The sequence below is a fragment of the Drosophila ficusphila genome, unplaced genomic scaffold (genome assembly GCF_018152265.1).
Source record: "Drosophila ficusphila isolate 14025-0441.05 unplaced genomic scaffold, ASM1815226v1 contig_106, whole genome shotgun sequence".
NCBI classification, from domain to species: Eukaryota; Metazoa; Arthropoda; class Insecta; order Diptera; family Drosophilidae; genus Drosophila; species Drosophila ficusphila.
In genome coordinates this window covers 10,668,598-10,696,398 of record NW_025063993.1, presented here as the reverse complement: position 1 = coordinate 10,696,398, position 27,801 = coordinate 10,668,598, and the positions used below count along the sequence as shown (strand labels likewise).

General features: G+C 44.4%; 2 protein-coding genes across 2 annotated transcripts; one reads left to right on the top strand and one right to left on the bottom strand.

Moving 5' to 3' along the window:
* Positions 1-397: 397 nt before the first annotated feature.
* On the top strand, positions 398-25,284 carry LOC108093160 (fringe glycosyltransferase). Its single transcript, XM_017193107.1, has 7 exons — positions 398-713; positions 6,294-6,698; positions 13,977-14,025; positions 15,199-15,301; positions 23,230-23,368; positions 24,288-24,462; positions 24,527-25,284. Exons 1-7 carry the CDS (start codon positions 582-584, stop codon positions 24,760-24,762), a joined length of 1,239 nt encoding a protein of 412 aa, XP_017048596.1. The 5' UTR covers positions 398-581; the 3' UTR covers positions 24,763-25,284.
* LOC108093161 lies at positions 21,886-23,223 on the bottom strand. The gene has a single exon (XM_017193108.2). The coding sequence runs from the start codon at positions 23,114-23,116 to the stop codon at positions 21,971-21,973; it is 1,146 nt and encodes a 381-aa protein (XP_017048597.1). The 5' UTR covers positions 23,117-23,223; the 3' UTR covers positions 21,886-21,970.
* Positions 25,285-27,801: the final 2,517 nt, after the last annotated feature.

Here is a 27,801-nt window from a genome sequence, read left to right as displayed (position 1 = left end):
ATTCCGATTCTGATCAGAAGTGGGCGGGCCGGGGGCGACACCCACGAAGAGCGATCGGCTGACACGAGCACACGAAAATCGCCTTCGGCAGCTACTGTGGCACAAGCTAAAGAGAGAGGGGCGAGAGAGATCGCTAGCGAGACAGGGAGAGCAGCGATCCAAGAGAGCGCCAGTTGCCCCCATTGGAAAATTGCAGTTGCAGCGGCCCACGCTTCCAATTGGAGCAGGTCTACTTGGGGAGACTCTCTCACTTCCTCTCTCTTCTGTGCTCTCCCGTTGCTGCCTCCCCGCTTACTGGTCTTTCTGGTTTTTGTTTTGTTTACGATTTTCGCTGGAACAGAGAGCCGAGCCGCCAAGCTAACTCGAAACGCGTTCCCCAATCAGTTGTTTTCCAACCTTGCCACCAGCAAGACGTCAGTGCGCGCGTGTTGAGAAACCGAAATAAAATAATTCGTAAAACTCGTAAAACCGAAAATTTCGTAAAACCCAAGACCCCCTGTGGAAAAGAACGAAAATTGCGTATAGAAAACCTAGTGATCGAATCGCGGGGCTTCGATGTGCGCGTAGTGGCCCGTAATCGTATGATGAGCCTGACTGTGCTCTCGCTGCCGCAACGTTTCAAGCGAATCCTGCAAGCCATGATGTTAGCCGTCGCCGTCGTCTATATGACCCTGCTGCTCTACCAGAGCGCCTACGGATATCCGGGGATCCAAGTGAGTTCAGATCTTCAGTGGGCGAGTGAGCGATCCATTCCAGTGCGTGGGTGTAGTAACAAACTGTCATACGTGTGTGCCGGGCTGCCTGCCTGCCTGCCAGGTGATCTGCATAAGTTGCAAAGGCCAGACAATTTGCATTATCCCCGATCATCGGCAACGACGTCGAGGAAGACGACGACGATTCGTGCACTTTCATAAATCAACGCCGGCGATTTGAGTTTTGCAGCTGCGCATGCGTCCGGCGTTCGGCTTTGGCCGTTAAAAAACCTTTTACGCCCTTGCCTTGCATATAAAACAGTTTCGGCTCTTCGGTTTTTGCGCTTTTATACCCTCATTGGAGGTATTATAATTAGGCTCAGTTGTTTGTAAAATGATTTTAAAAGGATATACCATCTTAAGGGGTATACTTCTTATCGTGTTAAATATGTACTAACAGTATCTTTATTTTGTAAATTTAAAAAAGTTTTAAAAGTAAATCACAAACTCTAAAAAAAGAAATTAATACTCATAACAGCTGTTTAGTTGTCATTAATGGTTGTTTACTGCACTATCCTGCTTATCCTTAACCTTTTCTATCTATTTAGAAGTTATTACCCAAAGAATCTTTATCAAGAGTATCCCAACTTTCGATTGGCAAAGCAAAATCTTTCATCCCTGACTTCTTTTTGCCGTCGGCAGAGCGTCGCCAAAGCTTTCAGATGCCCGATTCCAGGGCCTGTCAGGGTTCTGAGCCCTGTCTTCTCTTCCCATTTATTATTGTTCTCCTTTTTTGCTTCGGTTTTTGCATAAATTTTTGTGTAATAAAATATTGTGTGCTAATATTACGAACCTGAGGCTGAGAGAAGGCCACAACCCAAGGAGGTGGAGCTCAACGGACTCGTCCAGTGGAAAATCTTGTCAGTCGCATCACAGATAACAAATAGTTGAGTTCCGTGGGAATTGGCCAACAATGCCTTGCATTTCAACCAAAAATAGACTTCTGAGTGTTTGCGTTCTTTTGACACTTTCGGATAAAGTATCTTTCTGATATATTTTTCAAGTTTTTGAAATAAGAACTAGATTCCAGCTTAAAAGCATCAAAAAGTTTTGTTTTGTAAAAGGAAAATTCGTTTTTTTGCTGCCTAATTAAATAAACTTTTATTTAAATTTAAATGTTCACTGCTACCTTATTTTAAACCATTTAAATTGCTAGCATTTAAGCTACATGTTTGCTTCGGTCTTTAAAACTCGTTACTCTCAGTTATCTAATCGTACTTTGTATTATGGTTTAATCAGAAAAGGAACATATCTTTGACTGCAATTTTCCTTTATTAAACTTTGCCCTGGGTGATGGGTTGTTGCCTTCCCTCGATCGGTAATCCAAGCTCTGCAAACTTCTCAACTTTTCGCCCCTGGCAACAGAGTTTAGAGCTCATAATTGAATCAGCTCCTGCATCCTCAAAAATATCCATGTAATCCCCCCATTCACCACCTTCCGGTTCCTCAATTTGCAACTCAATTGCTCAACTTTGGGGCTTCTGTGAGTTTGTGGCCCTTCCTCCTCCTCAGAAATGTTTTCGCATGTTGCCTCTAGTGTAATTAAAAACTTTATGTTGTTTTAATTCGGACAATGTTGTTGATGTTGCCGTTGTGGATCTTCCAGTTGCCTTACTTTTTTTTTCCTGTTCTGTACTGTTCTGTACACTCGGGTCTAACCGGAAACTCGACAGAAATTAGTGCTACACACATCGCACTACTAAATGCTAAGCCGGATTAAAAAACTGTCGACAACTGGTGCTCGTTGTTGGTCTTTTCAATTGAAGTTCTTCCATCGGAGGTCTGTGACTTGTCCCAGTTAAAACTGCATGCCATGTACAATTTGCTTAATTCTTTTTTGTATTTTATTTATGAGTGCTCTTTTTTGTTCCTAAATGTTGCGCAAAACTTGCTGTTTGTTAACTTCGCTTGGCTCGATTCCTCGAACTGTTGAACAGTCGACTGGACACACACTAAAATGGGTTTGGCATTCGGCTGATAAAGCAATAATTTCAAGATTAGGTGGGGGCTTGGGGGCCTCGAGCCCCATCCATCCACGGTTCCCGGTATCATGTCTCTTGTCCAGTTTGCAACTCACGTCGCCAGGTCGCCGTGTCGCGTGTTGCTGACGCATAAATCATAAACGAAATGAATAATAATCGTCAAACGATTTGGTTGTTTATGAATTTGTTTAAAGTGGCGCGCCGAATGGCTATCAGTTGTTGATTGATTCGAGTAGTTTGTTGTGGCTACACTGAAAAGTAAGATGATACTAGGGATTAGGATATCAAAACTTTTCTAAGCAGACAAAACATGTGAAATAAGAGACTCAAGTTTTGTGTAAATTAGTTTGGTTGTGTCTAAGAATCAAATGTCATCAATGACTGAAAAGCTTATTGAAATGTTTTTCATTAAAACCATTTTTCTCCCTTTCTGTGAACCCCAAGTTTCAAGAAATTTTCTGAATACTTAGCTCATTATTTTTCCAAGTGCATGGTAAATACATAATAACATTAACAAACTCTTCAGCTGAGGAGCATGCAAATCAGCTTCAGGAAGGCAACAACCAGCAGAAGCCTTCGAGGCAGCCAGAGACAAAGACTGTGATGATGTGATTCCTGTTTTTGGCCAGGCCAAAAGCAGGTGCCTCCGCTTCCCATGGCCAACTGGATGCAGCTGGTTGCCGCTGCTTCGCTGCCTTACTGCCTTTCTTGCCCCACAACCCCCTCCTTTGGGCCCAGCTCACATAATCAGGCCGAAAAAGTTGACGACATTAAGCTGCAGAAGGCGCCTGATAAAAAGAAGTAACCGGGTATCTGGGTATCTTTTGGTGGTCGCTTAATTGAGCCTGGATGCCTGGCTGCCTGGCTGCCCGACTGCTTGGCTGCTGCTGTTGTGTGTATATTATCTTAGATCCGTATCTTACGGATAATATTGTTAAACAGCGTTTAATGAAGATTTTCCCGCTCGCCCAGCTGGAGGCGAGCGATTCTGATTGCATTTTGGGCATTGCCTTTGATTTTCGATTTCGATTTCGCTGATTTATGTTTTCCGTTATGGGACCAGAGTTAAACTCAATTAATCTTCGCACAGGTCGCGCGGGGGTAGATTCCATTTGGCGCCCTTTCATATCATTCACTCGCACCTCGCCGCCCGATTCTTTTGGCTGGCTCGTTATTAATTGACGTGGAAATGCTTATAAACATATTAATCACTCGGCTAATGAAGCATTAGTCATTCGAGTGGGCGTGGCGGGGTGCAACGATTGTGCGGACCGTGTTAAATTTGTTTTGGGTTTGGCTCCGGCTTTATATCTATTGAGACGCCTTTCCCCTGGTACTTGTATGCTGTGCACACAGAGAAATAATTACCCGAAATGATTGATCTTGATGTGGAATTATCTCAATTAGTAGATTTTTGTATGCCAAGACATACCTGACTATAAACCATTGAGCAGTTCTATATAGTTATTTACTATCATTCAAATTCTGTGGCATTAAACCGAATTCCTTTTGGTTGACAAACCGCAGAAAAGTATTGAGGTTACTGTGTTGTTTTATTGTACTTTATTTATTTCGAAATCACTTCAAAATACATATATTTTCTTTGTGTGCAGCTTGTGTGTTGTGTTTTGTATCTCGTATCTGATGGAGTGCGCAGGCGGCCTGCATATATGGACACACGTGTCGGACTCGCGTTAGTATCTGTATCTCGAACCGAATCTGAATCCGCAACTGTAGCTATTTCTGTAGCTGTGCTTGTACAGTTTCATCACGTTCGAGTAATTCGCAAATCCCACAAAAGTGTCACAAAGCAGTGCTGTTTGCAGTCCGTAGTCCGTAGTCCGTGTACTTGATTTGCATACTAGTACGGGGTAGAGAACTTGCATCATGTCGGGGGATTGGAAACTGGCTCACATTCTAATCCAATCTGAGCCTTGAATTTACGGAACCCGCTTAATTGAAAGAGGCGTTCTCCCAGTTATGTAAACCCACTCAGCGGCTTTCACTATTCAGTGGCTTGTTGTTGATTTTTTCCAACCGAATCCCTCACTCATGTCACGACTTCTTCGCTATCTTTCTTCGGCAAATATCCGTACGATTTCCCATACTCGCAATTTCTGCCGCCGCCAAATTAATATTTCAACATTTTAATTGCTAGGGGGTTTCGGGTTCAGGTTCCCATCGGCGACGACGGCAGTTTACACCTGCCACTGTCTTCGGCTTAGCATCAGCGTCTCACTCCCCATTTCCTCATTAGGGAGCTGTCATTATATTGAACACCGTTTGACTGTCGATCGTGCGGCAATAAAATTCTATGAGCCCAGCTCGTTGGCCGCTTTATCAACGAGACAATATCGTGTGAAGCAATATAAAGCAGCGGGGCCAAAGAGAAATCTCCGGGAAGAAGAAAGAGGATGGAAGTTCGTGGTAGATTTATAGCGGAAGTTGCTTTCCGATTTGCATTCCGACTTTGGAAATAGAAGTGCTAGAACTGGGCTGTCTTTCACCCAAGGTATTCCCCATTCGAGTTGTGTTTTTCCCGCCGGCCCTTATCTTCGCCTCAATCAAGGCGAAACTCCACGCCCCACCTGTCCCCATTCCGCAGAGGGCCATTAAACGAGCCAACGAACTGAGGGGGAAATCTCGAAGAAGAGCAATTGAAGAATCACCGACAACAAAAGCAAATGAACCTGTTATCAGTGGAAATTAATCAAGCAGTTCACTCCGACTCAACGAAGAAGAAATCTTCGCTTCCCCGATCCCCGATCCCCGATCTCGATCCCTATTCCTATCCCTATCCCGCAACCCAATCCCTATTCCAATCCCAATCCCAAATCCCAATCCCGATCCCAGTTTGTTTGCTCTTACTCAGCATTTATGGCGGTGTTGCTGTTGTTTGCTGTGCCTGCTGCCGCTCATTTGTTTGCCATTGTTGTTTGCCATTGAAGTTCGCCTTTGTTTGCCAGGTGAAAATGTCCGGAGTTGAATCCGAGGAGTGGGAGTCACAGTTCCAGTCCCAGTTTTACTTTGGGTTCGAGCTGAGCTGAGTGTCTCCGATGGAGCGGGGGCGTCTTCATCTTTTTATTGCCCTACGTGCGATTTACACAACAAATTTACATTAACCCCAGCCACTTGCTATCTTCTTTCCGGCACGCACTGGGAGAAAAAGAGATACTCTTTCGGCAGTTATTCAGCAATTCAGTTCTGAAAGATCTATATATTATAAGATCTATATCTTATAATATTTTTTATAAGACCTTTTATGAAAAGGTCACGGAATTTGCTCACTGAGAATTGTATTTGATATATGTTCTATATTTCTCTTTAAATTCTATTATTTATTGGATATTTCGAACGTTACAAATATTAAATTATAGATAGTAAAAAATAAATTTAAATAAATAACTATCTTAAATGATACAATAAAATGCATTAATGAAATTATATTATTTGAACCAATTGAAATGGATTATTAGTTTGTTAAAACTTCAATAAATTAATACACTTACATTTATATATATATATATATATATAACTCATACATTTTTTCTCCCTGCAGGTGCAGCACAGCCAGGTGGATGCTCTGGCCAGTGAACCCGTGACCACACACCGCGACCAGCTGCTCCAGGAGTACGTGCAGTCGTCCACGCCCACCCAGCCGGGGGCAGGAGCACCGGCCGCCTCCCCGACCACCGTGATAATCCGCAAGGACATCCGCAGCTTCAACTTCAGCGACATCGAGGTGAGCGAACGACCCACGGCCACCCTGCTCACCGAGTTGGCGCGGAGGAGCCGCAACGGGGAGCTGCTCCGCGATTTATCCCAGCGAGCGGTGACTGCAACGCCTCAGCCGCCGGTCACCGAGCTGGATGACATTTTCATCAGCGTGAAGACGACGAAGAACTATCACGACACCCGGCTGGCGTTGATCATCAAGACCTGGTTCCAATTGGCCCGCGATCAGGTGAGTCTGCCCCGCCATCGATTAAACGATTTAACGATCCAACGATTTAACGATCTGCGATTAGCCGCAGCAGCTAATTTTCTAGCAGGTCTCTGGGTGGGCGACAATTGGCTAAGTGGGGTGAACTGCAAAGGTTGGCCGAGATCGAACCTCGCAGATATTTGGCAACTCTGGCCGGGGTTTGGCCAATTTGCATAATGAGTTTTTAAGCTGGCGGGAATTAATTCGATTTCATTCGTTAATTTTTATGCTCGGCGATTTATGATTTTTGGTGAGTTTGGTAGTCGCTTAATTGGCCATAAAAATGTCTTCATTCGTTTGGGGCTTAGCGATTACGAATGCGGCTAATAGCATTTGGTTTTATATTTGGCAAAAACTAAACGAATGCTTTTGTTTATGATTTCATTAAGTGCTAAGCTGCTAAACTGGTAAACTGGTAAACCGAAATATAATCAAATTCCGGCCGCTCAATGGGTTTCCATGTGGTGAAAGGATATTTATTGTTGTCATTGTTCGAGTTGCCGTTGCCGTTGGTGTTGCTGTTGTTGCTGGAGTTTATGTTGCTGTTGTGGCAGCAATATCGTCTGAAACGTAGTGCCAACTTATGCAAAATCACGCGTCACAAATGTGTTTTGTTATTGTTTACACAAAACTGCACTCGTCCCCTCGGTTGACGTTGCTGACTGGCACTTGCATTGCAGGCAAGTCACAGCAGCAACAACAACAACAGAGAAAACAAAAACCATGAACCGAAAACACAAATAAATAACCCCCAAAGGAACATGCCAGTGAGTGAGTGTGTGTATTGTACCTTTTTGGAAAATTGTAAAAATGCTTGACGAGCACGTTTCCAGGCATTTTGCCATCAGCAACAGCAACAGCAACAGCAGCAGCAGCAACGGCAATAAAAAGGGGCTTTTTTGTGTCTCATATTTGCAAACCCCTCAGGAGCGGAAGGGGCTTCAAAAATAAAGGGTTTAAAATCGTATTTTTTATCGCTATCGATCTCCGTACTAAATGTTCGAACAACAAGCTCTCAGTTTTGGCCAGCCAGCAACCAAAGTTGCTCGTGTGCACTTGCAACATTTTACAGCGGCAACAGCAACGGGCAACATATCGCCGGCAACAATTGGCCTGCTCCTCTCATCTTTTCCTCTATTTTCCTTTTGGCTCTGGCCAATTATTTTGATGGAAACTCTGGGGCTCATGTTGTTGCACGTCATTTGCTGTGTGGTTAACAGCAATGTGGAGCAGCGACAGGCAACAACTCAAAGTTGCGTTCGATTTGATTGGCTGCTCAGCAGCAGCAGCAGCAGCGTTTGAAAACAATTTGTTGTAATTGCTAGCTAACGTTGTTGCTGCTGCTTTGTCTGTTGTTGTTGTTGCTGTTGCTGTTTTGTGTTGCTTTTGTTGTCTTTGTCGACGGGTTGTTGTTGCTGTTGATTAATGTTTTGTTTGTTGTTGTCAAGACAGCGCCCATAAAAGGGCAAAGCCTGACTTGGCGAACCCGATGTCGAATCGATGCTGAGCTTGTTTTTTGAGGAAGACTCGGATTGGGGATCACAAGATGTGGGTACTCTTCTTCCCTTGCTGGGGTGCACAGAAATGGTTGCAATTGGGGGAAATGAACAAATTTTAGGTCCATGGGGAGCAAGTATACCAAAGGAGTTCGACTGTCATTGCAGTAACTTAAACAGGTATTTGTTCTAATTTGAATTTTTTCAAAGAGTTAATCGTAAAAGTAAATAACATTTTCATTTATAAATTGTATTTATTTTTATCCAATTTTTTTTATTTTAGGAAAGAATGTAAAGAAAAATGCGAAAGGAACGTATTTCCATAACCCATAATTAGTTAAATGTTTTAATTGAAAAGAAGGCGATAGAAAGGCGTACGGAAACGAATGTAAATTAAAGAATTTAATTCTTAAAAATTCAAGAAACAACTCCGAAACTGATTTAAACTTCAAAAATCTTAAAGGCAAGGTTTTTGGGGGGTCAATGCACCTCTTGAAAGCCCAGCAACTGTGTTTGCCATTACAGATCAAGAGATCTGGTACTCGAAAACGTAACCCCTTTGCATCCCCCCTCCCCCGCCTCTTTGTTTGTCGGACGTTTGATGAATGATTCAAATTTTTCATGCTTACAAATGAGCATAAATTACTGTAAACAGTTTTGGCCAAAACTGGCGAGCCGTTTGCAGCTCGACTTTGATTGAATGCCCGATGCGGCTTAGAGGGAGGGGAAATCGCTTTGCTTTGCATTTTCGTTTTTATTTCCAGTTGGATGTATTTTCCGGCGAACTGCCAGCCAGCCAGCCAGCCAGCCACTGCCACTGACTTTTGCCTCGACCTGCACTGACTTTGGCTACCAGTTTTAGCCAAAACCAAAGCCAAAGCCAAAGCAGCCCGATATTTGCATGCCCACAGTGGCACTCCGCAGTTCACAAACTCCGTACAGGCCACAGTCTGTGCCTCATTTGTTGGACCGGCGGACGCATGTCAAATGTCAGCACTGGATCTCACTGGATGGATCCACGGATAAATCGGCGAACACGGACTGACAGGCTGTCCACGGAGTGTTCCTGTGGGTGGTTGTCTCGATTTGCTTGTCTTGATTTACTATTTACTTTTAATGAAGCTTCAGTTTCGCTTTGGCTTGCCTGACTTATTGTTTGATTGATTCGCATGGAACGGTGGCAGCTAACCAGTTTGCTTTTTATTCACTTGAGAGTTCTGCGGAATAAAACCAGATTTCCTTTAAAGCTCGTCGCATTTTATTGGGCCTACATGTACTTGGTACCCGGCTCCCTGGAAAAACAATGTCGTAAAACTCTGTTAGACGACCACTCGGTGTTGATTTTTCTTTTTCTCTTCTGGTCTTTTATTTTTGGTGTCGCCGGTCCCCAGTTGGGGCTATTAAATTCATAACGCGCCATGTCCCACAGTTGCGGCTTAAATCTCATTAACTCGGCTCCTTTGCTGGCATTTCTCCGCTCTGCAGTCTGCTGGGCTTTAATGTCGTTGCCGTTTGCTCGAGCACGGCTGAATCACTGGGCTCCCGTCCATGGTTCCTCGGTTCCCGGTTCTCCATTCTCGATTCTCGGACGTTGACAGCCAGTCCCGTGCAAAGGCCCAATGATGAATCACTAAACGGCCAAGTTGTCGAGTGTGTAGTGTAGTACCAAAGCGATTCTGGTTGCGTCAGCTGCTCATAAATAAGGAAACGGACCTCCGCCTGCCATCCGCACTTGGTCCCCGAACTCGTTGTTCAGTTTTTCGAGCTTTCCCGCTCTGATTTGCCTTTTTCCCCCGAAATCATGTATGCGAGCATGCACTGCCAATTAAAGCCCAATTAATGACAATAGTCGGTTGCAAAAGTGTGCCGCCAACGCAGAGGATAGAACACAAAACCCACAGATGTTTATATAGTAACTTTTCGATACAGCACGGATCTTAAGTGTGATGTTGAATAAAAAGATGCAGGAGAAGCCAACAAATCATTATGAAAAATCATTTTAATTGGCTATATGGTATACTTTTTAATCAATATAATCAATTTTCGTTCTCTAGATTTAAATATTTTTTAACTCTACTGCTATGAACCGCACTGTATTAAGTACACTCGCTTTTTATCATATAGTAACAGCCCGTGCCTGAACTTTTGCGAGGCCTCTGCTCTGTTTGAGTTGTGCTCTCAATGCTCTTCAATTGAATTCAATTCGCAATGAATTGGAATTTCAATTGTTGCTGCCTTTTCATCCGCTGGCGGCGACACAATTCCGTCAGAAGTCCCAACCTCATCGCACTTTTTATCCCTCGGCGCCCGCATGCAACTTCCTTTTTAATACTGCTGCTCGTTTTCAGTTCATATTTGCGTTGTAAACAAACTCTCGACTGACCCGTTCGGTTGATCCGCACGGAATTCGATTCCGGAATGTGCCGCTTGATTGGCTCTTAATTACATTGCCATCGCATTAATTGAACGCCGAGTGGATTACCCCGCTGAATACCCAGCTATTCGATTCCAGAGAGTTTGGCTTTGGCCCACAACAAATCACGTAATTGATTCATTTGCTTGTTTCTCTTGTGAGCATTTAACACTTTTGTGCTCGAATCGCCCGAGGCTCGAATCTTCGGCTGAAGACAGATCTCGTGGCAAGGGGCTAGCAGGTGTTTCGGGGGAAGGTCAGGAAACAGAGAAATCCCAAAAACCCATAATTAAAATCTCAACCTTTGTGGTTTTGTTGCCGGAGAAGATTACGCAAAATGCGAAACGCCCAGAACTTGTGGTCGCTTCCTGAATTGAACGATGCGATGCGTGTGCGTTGCTGCTGATGAACCTATAGTTATGGGAAGCACTTTACGTCTAGCAAAGGGTGTGACTTATTGGGGAATAATTTATAGATTTTTAATTAAAATAGTTTTTTTTTGTGGGGAAAAGACAAGCAATTTAACTTGCACACAAATTAATTTAAAATAAAATTGTAATTGGATTGACCAACAGGATCTACTTCAAATTGATCATATAAATCACTTTTCATATTTTTTTTTAAGCCACAGCGATTGAATTGCTAAAATTAATAACTTACGCGATTTGGCAACTAAATTTAATAGGTTTTTTTATGGGTTCAGTAACGGTGAACTTCCTAAAGTCGATCAATAAACCGATTTTCCCCCAACCAACGGCAACTCTATTGGAAGTCTTGACGAAATTAGTCACATCCTGAGACCATTCATTTTGGCCAAACTTTCACTTGGTCTTTCGGGGCTGCACTGGACACTTTTCGGGAAAGCATATCCATTGTCCACGCCCCCCGCTCATAGATTATAATTTTGGCCACTTTTCGTTTTGGGCCAGGCCAGTGCAGCAAAAATGCAGACAAAGCCGCCGTTTGGCTACGGTTCATTTCGGAGCTGTGGGCTTTTTTGTCTTTCGGAGCTGTTCGCTGTTCGGTTTGGGCCTGGTCTAGATGTAAGGCCGGCCAGCTGCAACCGCAGACAAAATGCGCGGCTAGCTGACCGCACCCCACGTGCTTTTTACTCCAGGTGAGGATTGCGGATTCGAGGGGCAGAAGGGTGGGGGGATTTTTGCAAGGGTGGGCATTAAATTTTAGCGCGACCGAGAAGAAAAAACAAAACAAAGCACATTGGTAAGAGGAAAACAACGCCAACAGCCAACGGCCAAAAATGCTTCAATGGTTTGTCCAAATGGTTGGCCACAGTTGCCTTTGGCCCGCAGCTGCAGTTAGAGACGCAGACGCCATTGAAAATGCATTGCTTGTTGCCGCTTTTCGGTTTTCAGTTTTCAGTTTTCTGTTGTGTAGTGCTGTAGTGCTGTAGTGTTGTGTTGGCCAAGTGGAGCTGTGGAGTTGGCCAGCTGGTGCTCTTGGCTTGTGCTTTTCCTGGGCCGCCTTTTTAACTGTTGGCTCTTTCTGGTTGCCTCTTTTGGGCGCCGAAAACATAACGAATTGTTGTGGCAATCGCTTCGTTCCAATTGAGTGCAATCCACGCCATGAAAATCCAGCCAAACTGAACAGATTTCGGCCACCGAGTGTTGGCCAAATTTATGAACTCCAGATCCCTCTTTTGGGTTTCATTCGATTTCTATAAGTTCTTTCTTAAACACCTCATGTCTTTAATTAAATTGGTAAGATTTGTTTTTCCTTAGATATATTATTATTATTATATTATCAAGGATTTTATATCATTTCAAATCACTTACATCAAAAGATTTCTCTTTAACCAGTAAGCTGCAGTTTAAGATGCTTTTTCACAGATGACTGGCTAGCCCTACCTTTTCCCAATCTTTTTATCCCAAAGATACTCTCTCCGTGCCTGATTTTGTCAGTCTCGCATTTCCAATCGCTGCTTTCAATTAACTCGGCGTTCTAAAGAACTCTATTTATGGGACACTTCCATCAGAGCGGCCAAGTTTCGCCATAAATTTGCGAAACACGTTGTAATGCTGTTTGTCAACAGTTGGAACAGTCACATAAATTAAAAGCTAGTCAAGTGCGGACTGCAACTGCAGCAGCAGCAGCAACACCAACAGCAGCAACAGCAACAGCAGCAACAGCAACAATAGGAGCAGCGACAACAACAAGCCGGCAACATGGTGTTAACATTTTTCGCCCCAAAGCGGGGAAGAAGTGGTCCCCATCCCGACGACTCCCAAAGAAAAAGTGGGAAAAAAGTGAACTGGAAAAGAAAGAAGCGAACAGCAACAACAACAACGAAAAAAATCTCGTAAAAATCCATGAAAATTCAACAGACGTCGCTGGAAACTCGGCTGTTTGGTGTTGCTGGTTGCTGTTGCTGGTTGCTGGTGTGTTGCTGGTGTTCGCCGGAGTTGCTGATGTGCTCGGATTGCTGTGTGCTGTGTTTGGTGTGCCCCACCAGTTTGGCGGATAAAGAACTCCGACTGCAGGCGAACTGGCAAACTGGCAAACTGGCAAACGTTGACTTTCTAACTGTTACAAGTCGTTGCTCAAAATGCTTGCGGAGCGGGCGTATTGTTTGCCCAAGTTGTTGCCGTACCTCTTACTTCCCAATAACGAAGACAGCAACATGGCCAACAGCAACAAGGCTAACAACAACAACAACAACAACAACAACAACAACAATAGCTATAGCTAGCTGTTCGTGTAGTTGTCAAAGCTTTAAAACGATTTTCGCCTGATTTGACACAAAGGCAAAGGCAAAAAGTTATTAAGGGAACCCAGCCAATTGAGTTGTTCGAGTAACAAATTTATTAAGGCCAACGGAGAGTAGAAAAAATAGGCAGCCCCTCGGGGAATGTCGCGAAATAGATTATGCTGGCTGGAGGGTTAATGGCTTGGCGGTTGGTGAAAGCCACTAATGAGCGGGAAGTACCTACATACGTACACCTCCTGAGAATTCAGACCTCAGAATTCCGAATTGAGAACCCTACCGCAGTCAGCGATGCATAAAAGACGCTTCTTCTGGGGCGCTTTTTGCTTGAGTTATTTCTCGGACCGCTTTTGAAGACAGCCAGAGAGTTGGTGGGACACACAGGGTGTGTGGGAATTTCCTTATCTGATTGCTGGCCGCCTTCTTGTAAGCTGCTGACCAAACGCGTTTTTTGTGTTTCGAATAATTATGCCAGCCACCGAAGAGTGGGCTCAAAACTCGGGGAGACTCGAGAGACGAGTCTTGAGACTTTCCCATGATACGATTTCTTGTAATTTACATGAACCACATTTATGCAAATACCATACACAACGTCTAACTTTGATTTACCACTCTTTTATTTGCAGACCTGGTTCTTCACGGACACGGATGATCACTACTACCAGGAGAAGACAAGTGAGTAGAGGAAGCCATTAGTTATTTAAGCCCGAGCCCTTCCACCGACGATTTTTGCCCAAAAAATTATGTTTTCAAGCGAGGAAGAAAAACGAATTTACGAATTTATCACAAAAGAATAACAGCCTCCTTACCTGACCACCAAAAGCAGCACCGACCTCTTACCTTTCGATCCCGATTTCGATCCCGAAAACCAAAAAAACCAAAAAAAGAATACAAGAACCCGATCCCTTGCCTTTCATCTCGCTGCCTTCAGTTGGGCCGTTCTCAATTTAGTTTCACATCAGCCAATGGCCACGCCCCCAGCACCGCCTAATATTGGCCACTGTCTGGGCCATCCAAAAACCGATTAAAGTTTATAAATTCCATATCCCCATATACTTAGAGCAGAGGAGCAGAGCAGAGCAGAGCGAGTGAGGAAGCTTCATCACTCACCCGCATTTTAATTGAATTGCAGCTCGGCCTGCGCTTCGATTTTCTTCGGGGGTTTAATTAAAAAAAGTTCAAATTTCAATTTCGCTTAAAAATTGTATTTCATTTTTGCATACTCCAGCGGACAAGAGCCAAGAACACAGAGGAGAACACAGAACCCAAGAACCCAAGAACTCGAGACGATCTCAAGTTTCACACACACAAACACACACACACACAAAGGCAGACTCCTTTGGTATTTTGATTAGGCCAAAAGGATTCGGCTAAACACGCTCGGGGATTTTGAGTTATGTGCCAGAACTGGCTGGACAAAGGATAAGTTCCCGTCCCCAGTTGCCTTGTGTTTAAATATTTCAACAATTTTCATCCAATTAAGGCGCAAAAGTTTTTGTGCGTTGCTCTGCTTTTCGCTTTTTATATTTCGATTTTTTGTTCCTTTTTTTTTTTTTTGTTTTGTATTTAACTTTTTTTTCGTTCGCATCCGTGGCATCTTTATCTGCAGCGGCGGCGGCGGCTGTCAAACGATACAAAATGTATCCGCTGGATATGAGCGGCATTCTCGACTAACAAGCTACTGTTCTGCTGGCCGCGTTCGCCTGGCCTTTTAGTTAATTAACATAGAAGTGGGCCCACGGCCAGCGGCTCCTTCTGTTTCTTGTTGGCCCGCTTAATTACCAATCTTTATCAGTCTTTGCACCTTCGCCTCCTCATCCTCGTCCTTCTGCTCCTTCTTCTTTTCAGAGGGCCATCTCATCAACACGAAATGCTCGCAGGGCCACTTTCGCAAGGCGCTATGTTGCAAAATGTCCGCCGAACTGGACGTCTTCCTGGAGAGCGGCAAGAAGTGAGTACAAATGAAACCGATATACAAAATAATTATGAATTCGAATTACTATTAAAAGCACAATTAGAAAAGAGATTATTACAATACATTTTAAACACTCACAAGTAATCTATTCCGATTAAAGAAATCCCCTTTTTAAGTGGAGTATTAAAAAAGAAAAGTATAAACCATTGTCTTAATCACTTTAAATATCGAAGCTTCTAGAAAAGCTATTGCTGCATTTTTAGTTGAGGTCCTACCTTATGATCTTTTTATGTTTTTATTATACTTTCCAACTTTGTAATTTCCCCCGTTGATTGGATACCCATACGTGTGCTCAGCTTCAATTTCACGCAGAATTATGGCATTAGCTGGGGAGTTAAGAGGTCAGGTTGCACGTTGCCGCTGTTGCAGCAGCAGCAAAATCAGCAGAAGCAGCATCAGCAAAATCCTCTCCACTCGGACCCTAAAATGTTGTCATATTTGCGGGCTTAATGCCCGTTCGATGCATTTCTGCTTAACAACTTGAGGCTTGAGGGAGCAATGACTCCTTTGTGGTTTACTGCTGCTGCTGCTGCCGCAGTTGCTGTTGTAATAATAGACTTTAATGCTTTTAATAAGCGACCGCAGGAGAAGCCCATCATTCTATCCATGGGCAATACAAACACCCAGTTCTCGGTTGCGCCGCAGTTGCTGCAGCTGCCATGCGTTCTAATTTGCGCAATTAAGACGCAGCAGCAACAGCAGCAACATCCACTCAAAACTTGTCCAGCGACCGCAGCCCAAGAATAAAAAGGAGCGGACCAGAAAAGACACTTCAACTAGCGCCCAAAGGAGCAGTCTAGAAATTCCTCTTCTCTTTACAATTTTTTACTTTTTTTCTTGCGCTGCTCTGCCTTCGCTTATTTGTAATTACAGCGAGCAGCAAAGGCAGCAACAACATTCAAGAAATCTAGAACAACTTGGACATGCTCGGACTCCAGATGATGAGGATGACGAGCTGGCTGGATGGCTGGCTTTCATCTTAAGTTGACTTGCCGTTTTGGCTTAGAACTTGAAACTGTCATTATACGAGCGCGGAGCATGCAATCAATAGCCAAGGCAACCAGCAACCAGCAACAAGCAACCAGCAACAGGCACTACAACAAATTGTTGAAACAAAATAAATGGCCAGCAATGAAAATGTGCAGTTATGAGCAAGATGAGGCAGTTGTTGCTGCTGCTGCTGGTGCTGTGCTGTTTATGTTGCTCCTCCAGTTGCTGATGCTGCAGTGGTTGCTTGTGTTGCTGTTGCTCGTATTGCTGGTGGTGGGTCCAAGTGGAGGGCAAAAATGAAGCTAAAAGAGATATGAAATGGTATCAGGTGGCACAGGAAACTGGCCGGGCATCCTTCTGGCTGATTGGCAACGTTTAAGACTCCGCAGCAGCACCGAAATCCCCGGGCCAAAAGAAAACCCGAGCAGCACAACATAAAAAAGAGGTTAATTAACGTGCATTCGAACTGGCAATTATGCCACGCTGCTTTTGCTGCTTTTTTGCCTCACCCCCAAATGCTTTTTACAACCAAATGTTGCTGCTGTTTCTGTTTCAGTTGCTGTTGTTGCTGCCGCTGCTGCCGAACGACTCTTACGCACGGCAGCAACATGTTGCTCGCAATTGGTTTCGGCAACCGTGGGGCGTCTTGGGCCAACGTAGCACTATTAAATGCAAATCCAGTCAGTTGTCTTAATTGCGTTTCTTGAATTTATTCGCCATAAAATATGAATTATTTGCCCCACTGTACGGTGGCAGCGGTGGAACGCCTTTCGCTCGCCTTGAATGGCTAATTGCAGTTGCTGTTGCCGCCGTTGCCGCTGTTGCTGTTGCTTGTCGGTGTTGGGTATCCATTATAATACCAAACAATTAGTGCAATTTAATTAAAATTACAGCAGTAGCAACAATAGCAACTGCAAGTCATAGAGCGGCGGACTAGGCGATGACCTGGCCCGTCACTCAAGAAGCGATCGCAACTCCCACTCCCAGATGAAGTGGAAAGCCGAAGCCGAGCCAACAGCCATCATCAATTAGGTTCGTACAGAAATTCCGGGCCAATGGAGGCGCCAAAGGTTCGATGCTTTGGTGTGCCCCACTGTGCGCGACATTCGAGGGCCGCGGGTATTTATTAATTAGTTTTGTGTGTTTTTTCGACTCTAAATTCCATTCTCCAAGCTGCCCGGCCTAATCTCCTTCGATTTATTTGTTTCAAGTTCTAATTTATCTCGTGTCTGTTGCTGTTTGTTGATTCGCTTTGACTTGGGTGTGGGTTTTTATGGGCCACACCTAATGTGTGCGGCGCAAAACTTGTCAGGCAATTGTATAAACGGTTATCCACTTATCTGATTGCAAACCGAGCTTTGAGGCTCGAGGTTCGGGGTTCGCATCTCACGGATACTCTCTCGACCGGGCACGTTTCGTAATCAACATTTTGACATAATAAGAGCGGCTCGCTTTTCGCTTTTCGTTTTTCGGGACCCCGGACCCTGGGTGTAATTACAACACGTAATATGCGTAATATTCACAGCATAAAATGTAAATGGGGCACCAGAGAGAAATGGTGCCGAAGGATGGGCCAAAAATGGTTGTGGCATGAATCAAACCGACTGATGATGATGTTAATGCTGCATGTTACTTCTTCCAGTCTGTGGGTGCGTGGGAATTCGATTCGCCCGACTTTTCGATACGGTTCATCAAGGAAATTTCCCAGAGCAGCCGACCCCCTTTTCACCCTTCGACTTTTACTTCCACTTCGACTTGGGGTTAATCCCACTTGGAGCCGTAAAGTAATAGAGTCTCAGTCGATTCACACACGATTCACAGACAATCCATCTATGGCTGCGACAGTTTTAATCGCGGTTTGATGTCGCTAATGCACTTTCTTGGCCGGAGGGTTGTTGCCCATGGTGGGGGAAAGCGGTGCCATGTGGAAAGCCATATGTTGTGTTGTGTTGTGCTATGTGTGAGAAAATTTTCCCTCTTTTCCACGGTTTTTGCGGCCAGGGGCAGCTATTTATAGAGAGAGCAAAGAGATGCGTGTGAAGCTGACGGTTTTTCCTTTGGGGGAAAAGAACCATGGCGACACTTCCCCAACCCGCTTAGAAACGCATCAGCATCAGCATCAATTTCATTTATTTGCCACTTGTGGCAGCAGCAGCACCACCACCACAACAATCCCAATTATTCAATTGATTCCGACATGGTGAAAGGGAGAACAACGTGTCCATTTGTTGACATTGTCGCCGCGTGAACAACTACAAAAAAAAGAGTAAAAAAAGGAATGCTTAAATGCTTGAATCTTTGTCGGAATTGTGGCAGCGGAAACAGGCAATTTCACTGCAATTGCAACTGTGCAACAGTGACAGCCAAAGCGATATACATATAATATATGCATATGGAGTTTGACTAGGAAATGCAATTGCTACTCCACATCCGGGAAGTGGCTTTGCTTTGCTCTACATTTCAATTAGCGCCTCTCGCCAACTCGCAGTCGCATATAGTCACACCCACACCCACAGAGCAATTCGCATAATCGCCGGCAATTGCCTTCAATTTGCGGGCTCAAGTGCGCGCAGCCACAAGATACAGATACTCTGTCTCAGAATTAATGATTTGCTTTGTCAGGCTCGGTCGCCGTCGGTTGACAAATGCGTTTCAATTGTTTGACCAGCTGCCGAAGGAAAACGCTTTTGGATATGCGCAGGCGCAAAGATTCTTAAAATGTGATTCATTCAGATGCACAACAAAAAAATATCTTGTGTAAAAATAGCTGAAAATCCTGATATAAAATAGTAAATAATATCTGTAATTTCTACTAAAAAAGATAAATCATGTGGCTTAGCTGCAATGGTTTTTTATTTTTTTTTTTTTCAAAGAAAAACCATATGGGTACTTATATCTATGTATTTTTTATAATTTGTATTATTATTAATATTGTTATTAACACGCAGATATGTAAATCATCTGGGCTATGAATTGTTTCTTAAAAAGCTCAGTTTTTCTCAATGTGCAGTCCAAGTGGATAGCATCGAAAACTGCATTCGAGTGGGAAGATTAATTTCCCTTTTAGCTCTCGCTGCAGCCAGCAGTCGCATTGTGGAATGCCTCCGTTAATGAGGCAAACATTTTGGTTGATTTAAGTGGTCGGACCGCTGCTTAATGTAAATATCTTGTTGGCTGCCCCCACAGACAACATGACACATTGATTTGTATCAATCCGCGAAACTCGAGACCCGAGAGATACTTTCTGCTGCTCGAACAGATGACAGCTGACTTATTGCTAATTGCAGCAGATCCCTCAGACGACTGACTGCCTCTTATTTTAAAAAGGAGAGAAGTCGAGAAGTCGAAAAACAAAAACAAAACCAGAAACCGAAACCGAAGCCGAATGAAATCAGTTCGTCATCGTCGTCGTCTGTCGAGGTTTTTGGCGATCGCTTATCTTTGGCCGGCTGTCAAAATACTTTTAGCGCGGCCTGTTCGTTACTAAGTTGCCTGCCGCTCTTAATGCGAAATCTATTAAGCCCGCATCCCGAACGGCCTGCAACTCCAGATATATCTCCTTTGGCCGACTTGAAGTGCCCCGTCAATCATTTTTTATTGTGGCTCCAGACATAAACTCATTTCGCCTGCAATGTGGAATGACGACGCAGCCGCCAACGCCCCGCCAGCGGGTTTATTTTTTTTATTTTTTTAGTGGGTGAAAGGGGTTAAGTGTGGGTCGGTGCGGGCGGGTGGGTTAAAGAAAGAGCTTCGCCCAGCTGGCGAACTGATCGAAATCTGCCCACATCAGCAGCAACAACATCCGATATATAGTGTAGCCCAAGCTATATGGAAAGAGCAGCTGCAGCAGCAGCGCGAATAATTGGAAAAACGGCTATGGAAATAAACTCAAGTTTGCACTCGTTTCGCATTTCAATTTTTCTCGGCCAACGGCCACACATTCGAATGCACTGGGAGAAAATGTTAAGATATTCTTTGATATTACTTATGTCTTTTAAGTATGAGTAATTGGAATTTCAGATATATCTAATTGCTTAAATGGGGTTTCAAAAACATAGTTACACAAGCATTTGAATTTTGGCTTTACATTTAAAATTATATGTGATTTTAAAACAATATTTTTTTTAATTTAAAAAAATACCTTATCTTTCTTAAGAATTTAAGAATAAATAATTTTTTTAAGTGAAGTGCAATCCGATGCAGAGATAAACAAAGAAATCGAGAGCCGGCAAACCCAAAACAAACAAACAAACAATTTTCGAAGCGGAGAAACTGGGAAAAGCCACCATCAGCGATCCCCGAATCGATAACCCGAATCGAAAGAACCGCCGAATGAAAACATTTTCATAAATGCCAAAGAAATCAGAGAGGGGAGTGGGGGGATAGCGTTAATTAAACGACAACGAACATAAACTAGCGGCAAGATTTCAATTTGGAAAACAGGGAAAGCAGCTGCCTCCGGTGAAGTCGGAAAAGGGGGAATGGGTTTTGTGTGCTCTGTGCATAATTAAGCAAATTAAACGCGCATTTTTATGCGTCACGAAGCAGCCAAACGCTCAAGTAGGGGGAAATATAGAGGGGGATATAGTTTAGAGGGAGGAACTGGGAAGTCGCTGCCTTTTCGCACAGGTATCGCATGTGGCAGCCACAACAGCAGCAGCAGCAGCAAAAGCAGCAGCAGCAGAAGTCGTAGACAACGGCAGCCACATCGTCCAGGCAGCCGGCAATTTATGAATGCCAGACCAAAGGAGTAGCATCCACCATCCGAGTACCACACACAATCCACCTCCAGTCGCGGCTTATGCAATAAAAATTATATTAAATTACCCAACCGACTAGCAGCAGCGACAAGCAAAGACAAAACAAGCCAATCCTCCAGTCCTCCAAGATTCGATTCGATTTTATTGAATACTTACGAGCTCAACGAAAGTCGCAAAAGCACTAAGAAATACGTTTGGTTGGTCGAAGATGAGGATGCTCTTCGGGTAAATTAATTGAAATATAAAGCAAGATTAGGTACATGATGCACTTAATGGCTGATGTCTTATTAAATTGAAGCCATAAACGAAAATTAAAGATGCTTTATTATTGGTTTTCTTTTAAATAAGAAAATATATGAGACACATCAAGTTTTCCCGTGCTTAAATGGTAAATTCTTAGTTTAATCGGTTGCAACAATAAAGTATCATACTTTTTAAACTCGATGCTGATTTAAATAAACAGAAAGGAATTCTGTAGTATGACTTGCAAATTTCTCCTTATCGAACCCCATTGGAATCCAAGCGAATTCCCTTGTAACCAATATCGCCCCAAAGACCAGGAATCCCCTCCGAAGAACAGGGAACCCCAGGCACCCAAGCCCCACGATAATGATGGCCAGCTCGGACCTTTCAGCTGCCGCTTAATGCCATCATTAGTCCACCGTGGGCTACCGGATATGGCTGATCGTTTGTCACTATAAAAACTGCAGCTGCAGTCGCGGACTGGCGATCTTTATCTGGCTTTACTTTTGCCTCCGACCCCGACTCCGCCGGTAATTGCAATCTAAATTAGTGCACTTTTTATGCGACTTAACGGAAACAGCCTTGAGAGGGGCCACATGCACATGCATATGCTTTATTGTCTCAACAAATCGATTTGGATGGGCACTAATACCTAAGATCCAGAAACACAGGAACTGCGAACTCCATAAATGACATCGTTGGCTTCAGGCAGCTTGCAAACTTTTCCCGTGGCAGGGCGATTAAGTCGGTGGGAGAGCACTTTCAGATCAATATTCTTAACCCGAACCATCAAAGTGGGTTCCTTTTCCACCGCACGGCAGACCACGGTCTTCTGGCAATTTTGCGGAGGCAAACCAGCCAACATTGGGATGTGCCTCACTGGGGCATCGGGGAAAACGCCCATGTTTTGGGGACCCACATCGACACCAACATTGGGACTGTTGCAGGATAAGCAACATATTCCAGTATTGATGAATCCTGCAGCTCTGGGACAGGCATCCTTCTCCTCAATCAATTTCAAACGACGGTCGATGTCATCGAAACGATCTCGAATGTACTTCTTCAAAGCAGGCATGTGTACCTTGTCCAGTTTGCTGTCCAGCATATCCTGCAGTTCCTCCATGGTTCCCAGGAAAGTCAGGTTGTATTCCTGCACCAAAGATCTCAGGTTTTCGATTTCCACCACACATTGCTTGACCAGTTCCAGTCGCTTGAAGAGCGCCTCAGTTTGCTTGAGGAAAGCCTGAAGAGTGACGTAGAACTTCTCCAGCTTCCTGCTGACCTCCTCCATTTGGTCCATAATCGGAGTGGCTATACGTCGCATTAACTTCTTCATAAAATCCACGTTGGCCAATAGACTACAGGCTATTTTGTTGTCCTCATCGCAAACGGTGCAGAGATCCTCGCAGGGGGAGGCATACCGTTCGGCTGCGTGAACCCTGTACTGTTTGTCCTTGTTCCTGTTGCAAATGCGAATCTGCTGGAAGTGGCACTCCAATTTGCACTCCAGCTGTTTGATGCGCTTCTCCATTTCCTCGACTTTGTCCAGCTGCTCGGAAATGGGCAGGACAGCCTCCTCATTGAAGGGAAGTGGGGATATTTTCGACTGCTGCAGGATTCGCTCCATGCACTTGCCCTCAAAGCCACTGATTGTAACCACGTCATTTTGGCAGTTCAGCTTCTTGAGCAGGATATTCAGGAGACTGTGGAGCACCGCCACATTTACGTGGGTTAATTCTGGTACTCCCAAGGCCACCCTAGTCATCTCCTCAAGGGTTAAGTTCACATGAGCCGGCATTATGGAATGTGTTAGTTACTTTAAATATTCTCAAATAATTTACAACTAAGGAATAACTCTCCTATAGGTTTCCACTTGTATACTATGTTAATGTGTTCGATCCTTATTTTCAGGTGGTTCTGTCACTTTGACGATGACAACTATGTCAATGTGCCGCGATTGGTGAAACTGCTGGACGAGTATAGTCCCAGTGTGGATTGGTATCTGGGCAAGCCGAGCATCTCATCGCCGCTGGAGATCCATTTGGACAGCGTAAGTGCAAATGCCTGTTATTTCTGCATATTTTTCCTATATAGTTCGTAATTACAAGCCCCACTGCGATCGCCTTTCTCCATCTTTTTGCTGGCCCGTCCCGAAAACGGAGTGGAGCGGAGTGTAGCCGTTATTTATGTGGCCAGCATGGCCATTTGTCTATGCCGCCATTTGGCTTCCAGCTGCCAGCGCAAGCTATCATTAATAACCGATATGATCTGGCGCGGCAATAGGAATAGCATAGCATAAGCAAAAGCAATAGCAACAAAAAAACCTGAAGTAGAAACAGCAGCAGAGAGCAGCCAGCAGCCAGCAGCCTGAATCTGAGTCCCAGTTTGAGTCCGAATTTGAACCCGTTTTCCAGTCCAGGCCATTTGAAATATCGCCAGCTGATCCCGTAATGAATGTGCAGCCCATAGTTTTATCGGCTTAGCCAGTTGCCAGGGCTGTGAGCCAATGAAAAAAAATTAAATATAAACAGGTAGACTTTGGGGCCAAACCCATTCAGAAACTGGCACAGCAATCCAACCCTGATCGCAGCAGCGTGCATAATTAAAAAACCCCAAACTTTACGCTTCATTTGCGGGAGAAAGATCCTGTCAAGTCTCGACTTACGCTTTGGCCAGACCCATGTATTAAGTTTCCAACTCGCACATGTCCATTTACATGGTCAATTAATCAGGCCACGTTTCGGGTTTTAGCCTGGCCTGAACGATTTTTTATTTTGTTAATTTCGAGTCAATTTTCTGTGGGCCATTGCCAAAAACCAGAAATAAGATCGAAAAAATGGATATTTATTTGAGTTTATCCTTTGGTTCGGCCATCCTCTTTATGTTTTTTTTTTGGTTTTTTGGGACCCATTCATGAGCCAGTTCTTCCGTTAATCTCGAACCTCTTTTTGCTCTCTTTCGACCTGCAGAAGAACACGACGACCAACAAGAAGATAACCTTCTGGTTTGCCACTGGCGGCGCTGGCTTCTGTCTTAGCCGGGCCCTCACTCTCAAAATGCTGCCCATAGCAGGTGGCGGCAAGTTCACCAGCATCGGCGACAAGATACGCTTTCCGGATGACGTCACAATGGGTTTTATAATAGGTAATATTCCCATATGAGATCTTGAAGAAACTGAATCTTTAACAACTGATTTTAACCTTCACAGAACACCTATTAAAAGTACCCTTGACTGTGGTGGACAACTTCCACTCGCACTTGGAGCCCATGGAGTTCATTCGCCAGGATACGTTCCAGGATCAGGTGTCCTTCAGCTATGCCCACATGAAGAACCAGTGGAACGTGATCAAGGTGGACGGCTTCGATCTCAAGACCGATCCCAAGCGATTCTACTCCCTGCACTGCCAGCTCTTCCCCTACTTCAGCTTCTGTCCGCCCAGATAGAAGGGGTTGTCCCTATCGAGGATCCCCTGTCGCAAAAGGATCCCCTTTGGCTGTTGCAGGCGCACGTCTGCGCTGGATCGGTTGTGAACCGATGGGGCAGGCGTCAAAAACAAATCTCGCCACTGTGATCTAAGATTAAGTGTATGGTATACGAGTAACGAAAGGTTCTTTGTATGTATATATAGATATATAGTATAGACAGATGTGCTTCCTAATGGTCTAAGTTTTACTGTAGCTATAGCTCTCGCAATTCCAACACACTTCCAAGTGCTTCCCTATAGCGATACACGGATTCTTCCACTTAGCGCGTAGTTAAATTAATGGTCTAGTCTACGTTTAAGTTATCTTAGCTCCAGAGAGACACCGCTTCACCCTCTGCTGTGTAATACTGTAATGCAGTCTAATATTGGCCTAAACACTAGCACTGTGCATGTAAATAGTAGCCCTAAATAACTAAGGAATGTTTAAACCATTTTGTTAATTTTTAGTTTGCTTGAATAAAAACTGAATATTTTATTAAAAGCTTTATTTGCTACATTTCTTGGTTGGCTAAATACAAAATTCTTTGAAAGCAATAACTCCACCGGAATCCAATTAAATTGAGTAAAGCATTCAAACGGACTTTAACTGGATCAATAAAATGGTAAATTAACTGGCGCACAATTGGCTTTTAAAATCCCCTTTCACATGAATAATGCTGGCCATTTAAAATGCGAAAAAACTGCGCATTTGCCAGGCATTTAAGAATGCAAATCTCCGTCGAGGGTCCTTGAACTTCGATGTTTTCGACTTGTTAGCCCATCGATGCTGCTGCGGTTGGCCGGCTTATCGGTTTCGTGTCACCGAACATTCTGTCTACTTGTTGTTCGGCCAACTTCAGCTTCCTGTTGTCGTCTCGTCCGCATTTTGCATTTTTTTTTTTTGTTGTTGCGAAAATTCGTTGTTAATTAACGCTAAAAGCCATGTTTAAGCCGCTAAAGCGTTAACTTTCCGGCGATATGGATCAGCGGAGCAGACTCTTTCGAGCGGGGAGACAGGACAACGAGTGGGCCAAAAGGTAGATAGATAGACATTGACATGTCCACGTCCACGTCGATGCCCGACGATGTCCATGTCCATGTCCTGAGTGGAGACAATGCTCTCCTGCCGACGGAGGATGTTGAGGGTGCCTCACGATACGGCATCTCGGCTCCAATGACATGTTGCGAATTTTTATAAAAGACTCACTCGACGGCAGCTGGATACCCGCCGAATACCCCCGTCCCGATGTCCTGACTCTCGTGATATGTTAAACAGTTCTGGGCAATTATTTTTTACCTTTCGGCCGCCGAGGCAGCACGGCTCTGTATCCAGTTTTTAGTTGGCTTATATGCAGATAATCAGTTTTTAGTCCATGTCGGGGCTCAGTTTGGGGCGCGCTTTAATGAATGAAAGCTGCCGGGATGTGGAAGTGGAAGTGGATGTGGAGGGAACCCAAAGCGACTCCGTCTCCGTCGTCTGCCTGTCTGTCTGGCAGGAGAACAAGGAGGAGCGAGTGGAGCTGCAACTGCAAGTTGGCTGCCTTGTTCGTTTTAATTGCAAGTGAAATCCTTGTCAGCGCTGTCGACCTGTCCGTCCGTCTGTCCGTCTTTCTGATCCGTCCGTTCGTCTGGAGTCGCAGCATCGATAATGAATTAATTATCATATATTAAAAGTCAGTTTGCAGCAGTTGCCCCCTGATAATCTGCTTGCCGGGGCACGCCTTTGCATATTTTACGGATCTCAGAATTTAATGAACTTCGGGCTCTGGAACCCAAAAAAAAAAAAAAAAAACAAAAGGAAAAAGTCTCCCCCAACTTTGGATTTGTGGCTCACGCATTTCTTCTCGGAGGTTGTTTTTTCTTCATCGGATTTTCATTCATCACTTCTAACCGCAAATGAAAAGATAAAGTCGTAACCGAAAATCCAGTGGCAGTAACAAAGGCAACCGAGTATTTTTCATCTCGAATTGGCGCCGCCCACGAATCAGAGTCAACAGCGGATGGGTTTCTTTTGTCCGAGAGCGTTTAATTTGCGGTTAGCTGCGGCCAAGTGATTCATTAGATACAAATTGTGGCGACTCCCCCGAGTCCGGCGGTTCCCATGCTCTCGATTTATGCAAAATCATAATTTTAATTGAATCTCTCGTCTGGTATTTGGGCAAAGGATTTGGCTTTCTCAACGGCAAGTGCTCGGCGCTGTAAGCCCTGTATTTTTAAGGGTCTTTGCCTCATGGCTCATTTGTATGCAGAGCAGGCGACGAGGCGCAAATTACACGAGAAAATGTCCGAAACAAGCTGATCGGCGATAAGGAACACAAAGTATCTCGTAGATGCGCAGTCTTCGCTGCGTATTCAGTCTACTTTTATGTGTATCCGAGCGATTGTTATCGTCTGCCCGTCCTGTCAACCTCGGGCTTTGCATTCAATTTTGGCTGCCAGCAAAATGCCTTGGAAAACTTAACCAACTCCACCGCCTCTCTCGGAATCTCGGCGAGCCTACAAACCGAACCGGTAGCAACCTTTTTCGGCCGCGAAGGCAAGCAAATAATTTGTCCGTCTGTCGCAGCGTCCTTCTGGCCTGCCAGTCTTTCGCCTGCCTGCCTGTCAGTCACTCAGCTAGTCCGCAAACTATAAATTAGTGCAGCAGCAGGAGCTCCCGGAGAGCTGCAGATGCCAGCGGAGTTGAAGCCCGAACTCGAGTTGGATATGAAGATGACGATGGAGCTGGAGAGCTCGGGTTTGGCAACCCATCGCAACACCCAAGTGTGCCAGCCCCTGAATTTATGTTGTGCATGCCAGCGATCGGGGCGTGGATGCGGAATGGGGCTCGCTATTCCAGCGGATGGCGTCGCCGTCCACGGAGTTCGGCATCAGCAACAGGTGAAACGAGCACCAGACTAGATCAACTGCAAGCCGAAGGAGAGTGCCAGAGTTGCAGGTACCCTGTAATTGAAAGGTATATGCAGGTAAAGTAAAAGAAACATTCATTTAGGATATATATTTTGTATCATTCAAGAAT

What these genes read in the sequence shown, in the direction of transcription:
- LOC108093160 (XM_017193107.1), top strand. Translation starts at nt 582, where the DNA reads ATGATGAGCCTGACTGTGCTCTCGCTGCCGCAACGTTTCAAGCGAATC. An exon ending in CTACTACCAGGAGAAGACAA is followed by an intron (nt 14,026 to 15,198) that starts GTGAGTAGAGGA and finishes TCTTCTTTTCAG; the next exon opens with AGGGCCATCTCATCAACACG. An exon ending in TGGAGATCCATTTGGACAGC is followed by an intron (nt 23,369 to 24,287) that starts GTAAGTGCAAAT and finishes TTCGACCTGCAG; the next exon opens with AAGAACACGACGACCAACAA.
- LOC108093161 (XM_017193108.2), bottom strand. Translation starts at nt 23,116, where the DNA reads ATGCCGGCTCATGTGAACTTAACCCTTGAGGAGATGACTAGGGTGGCC.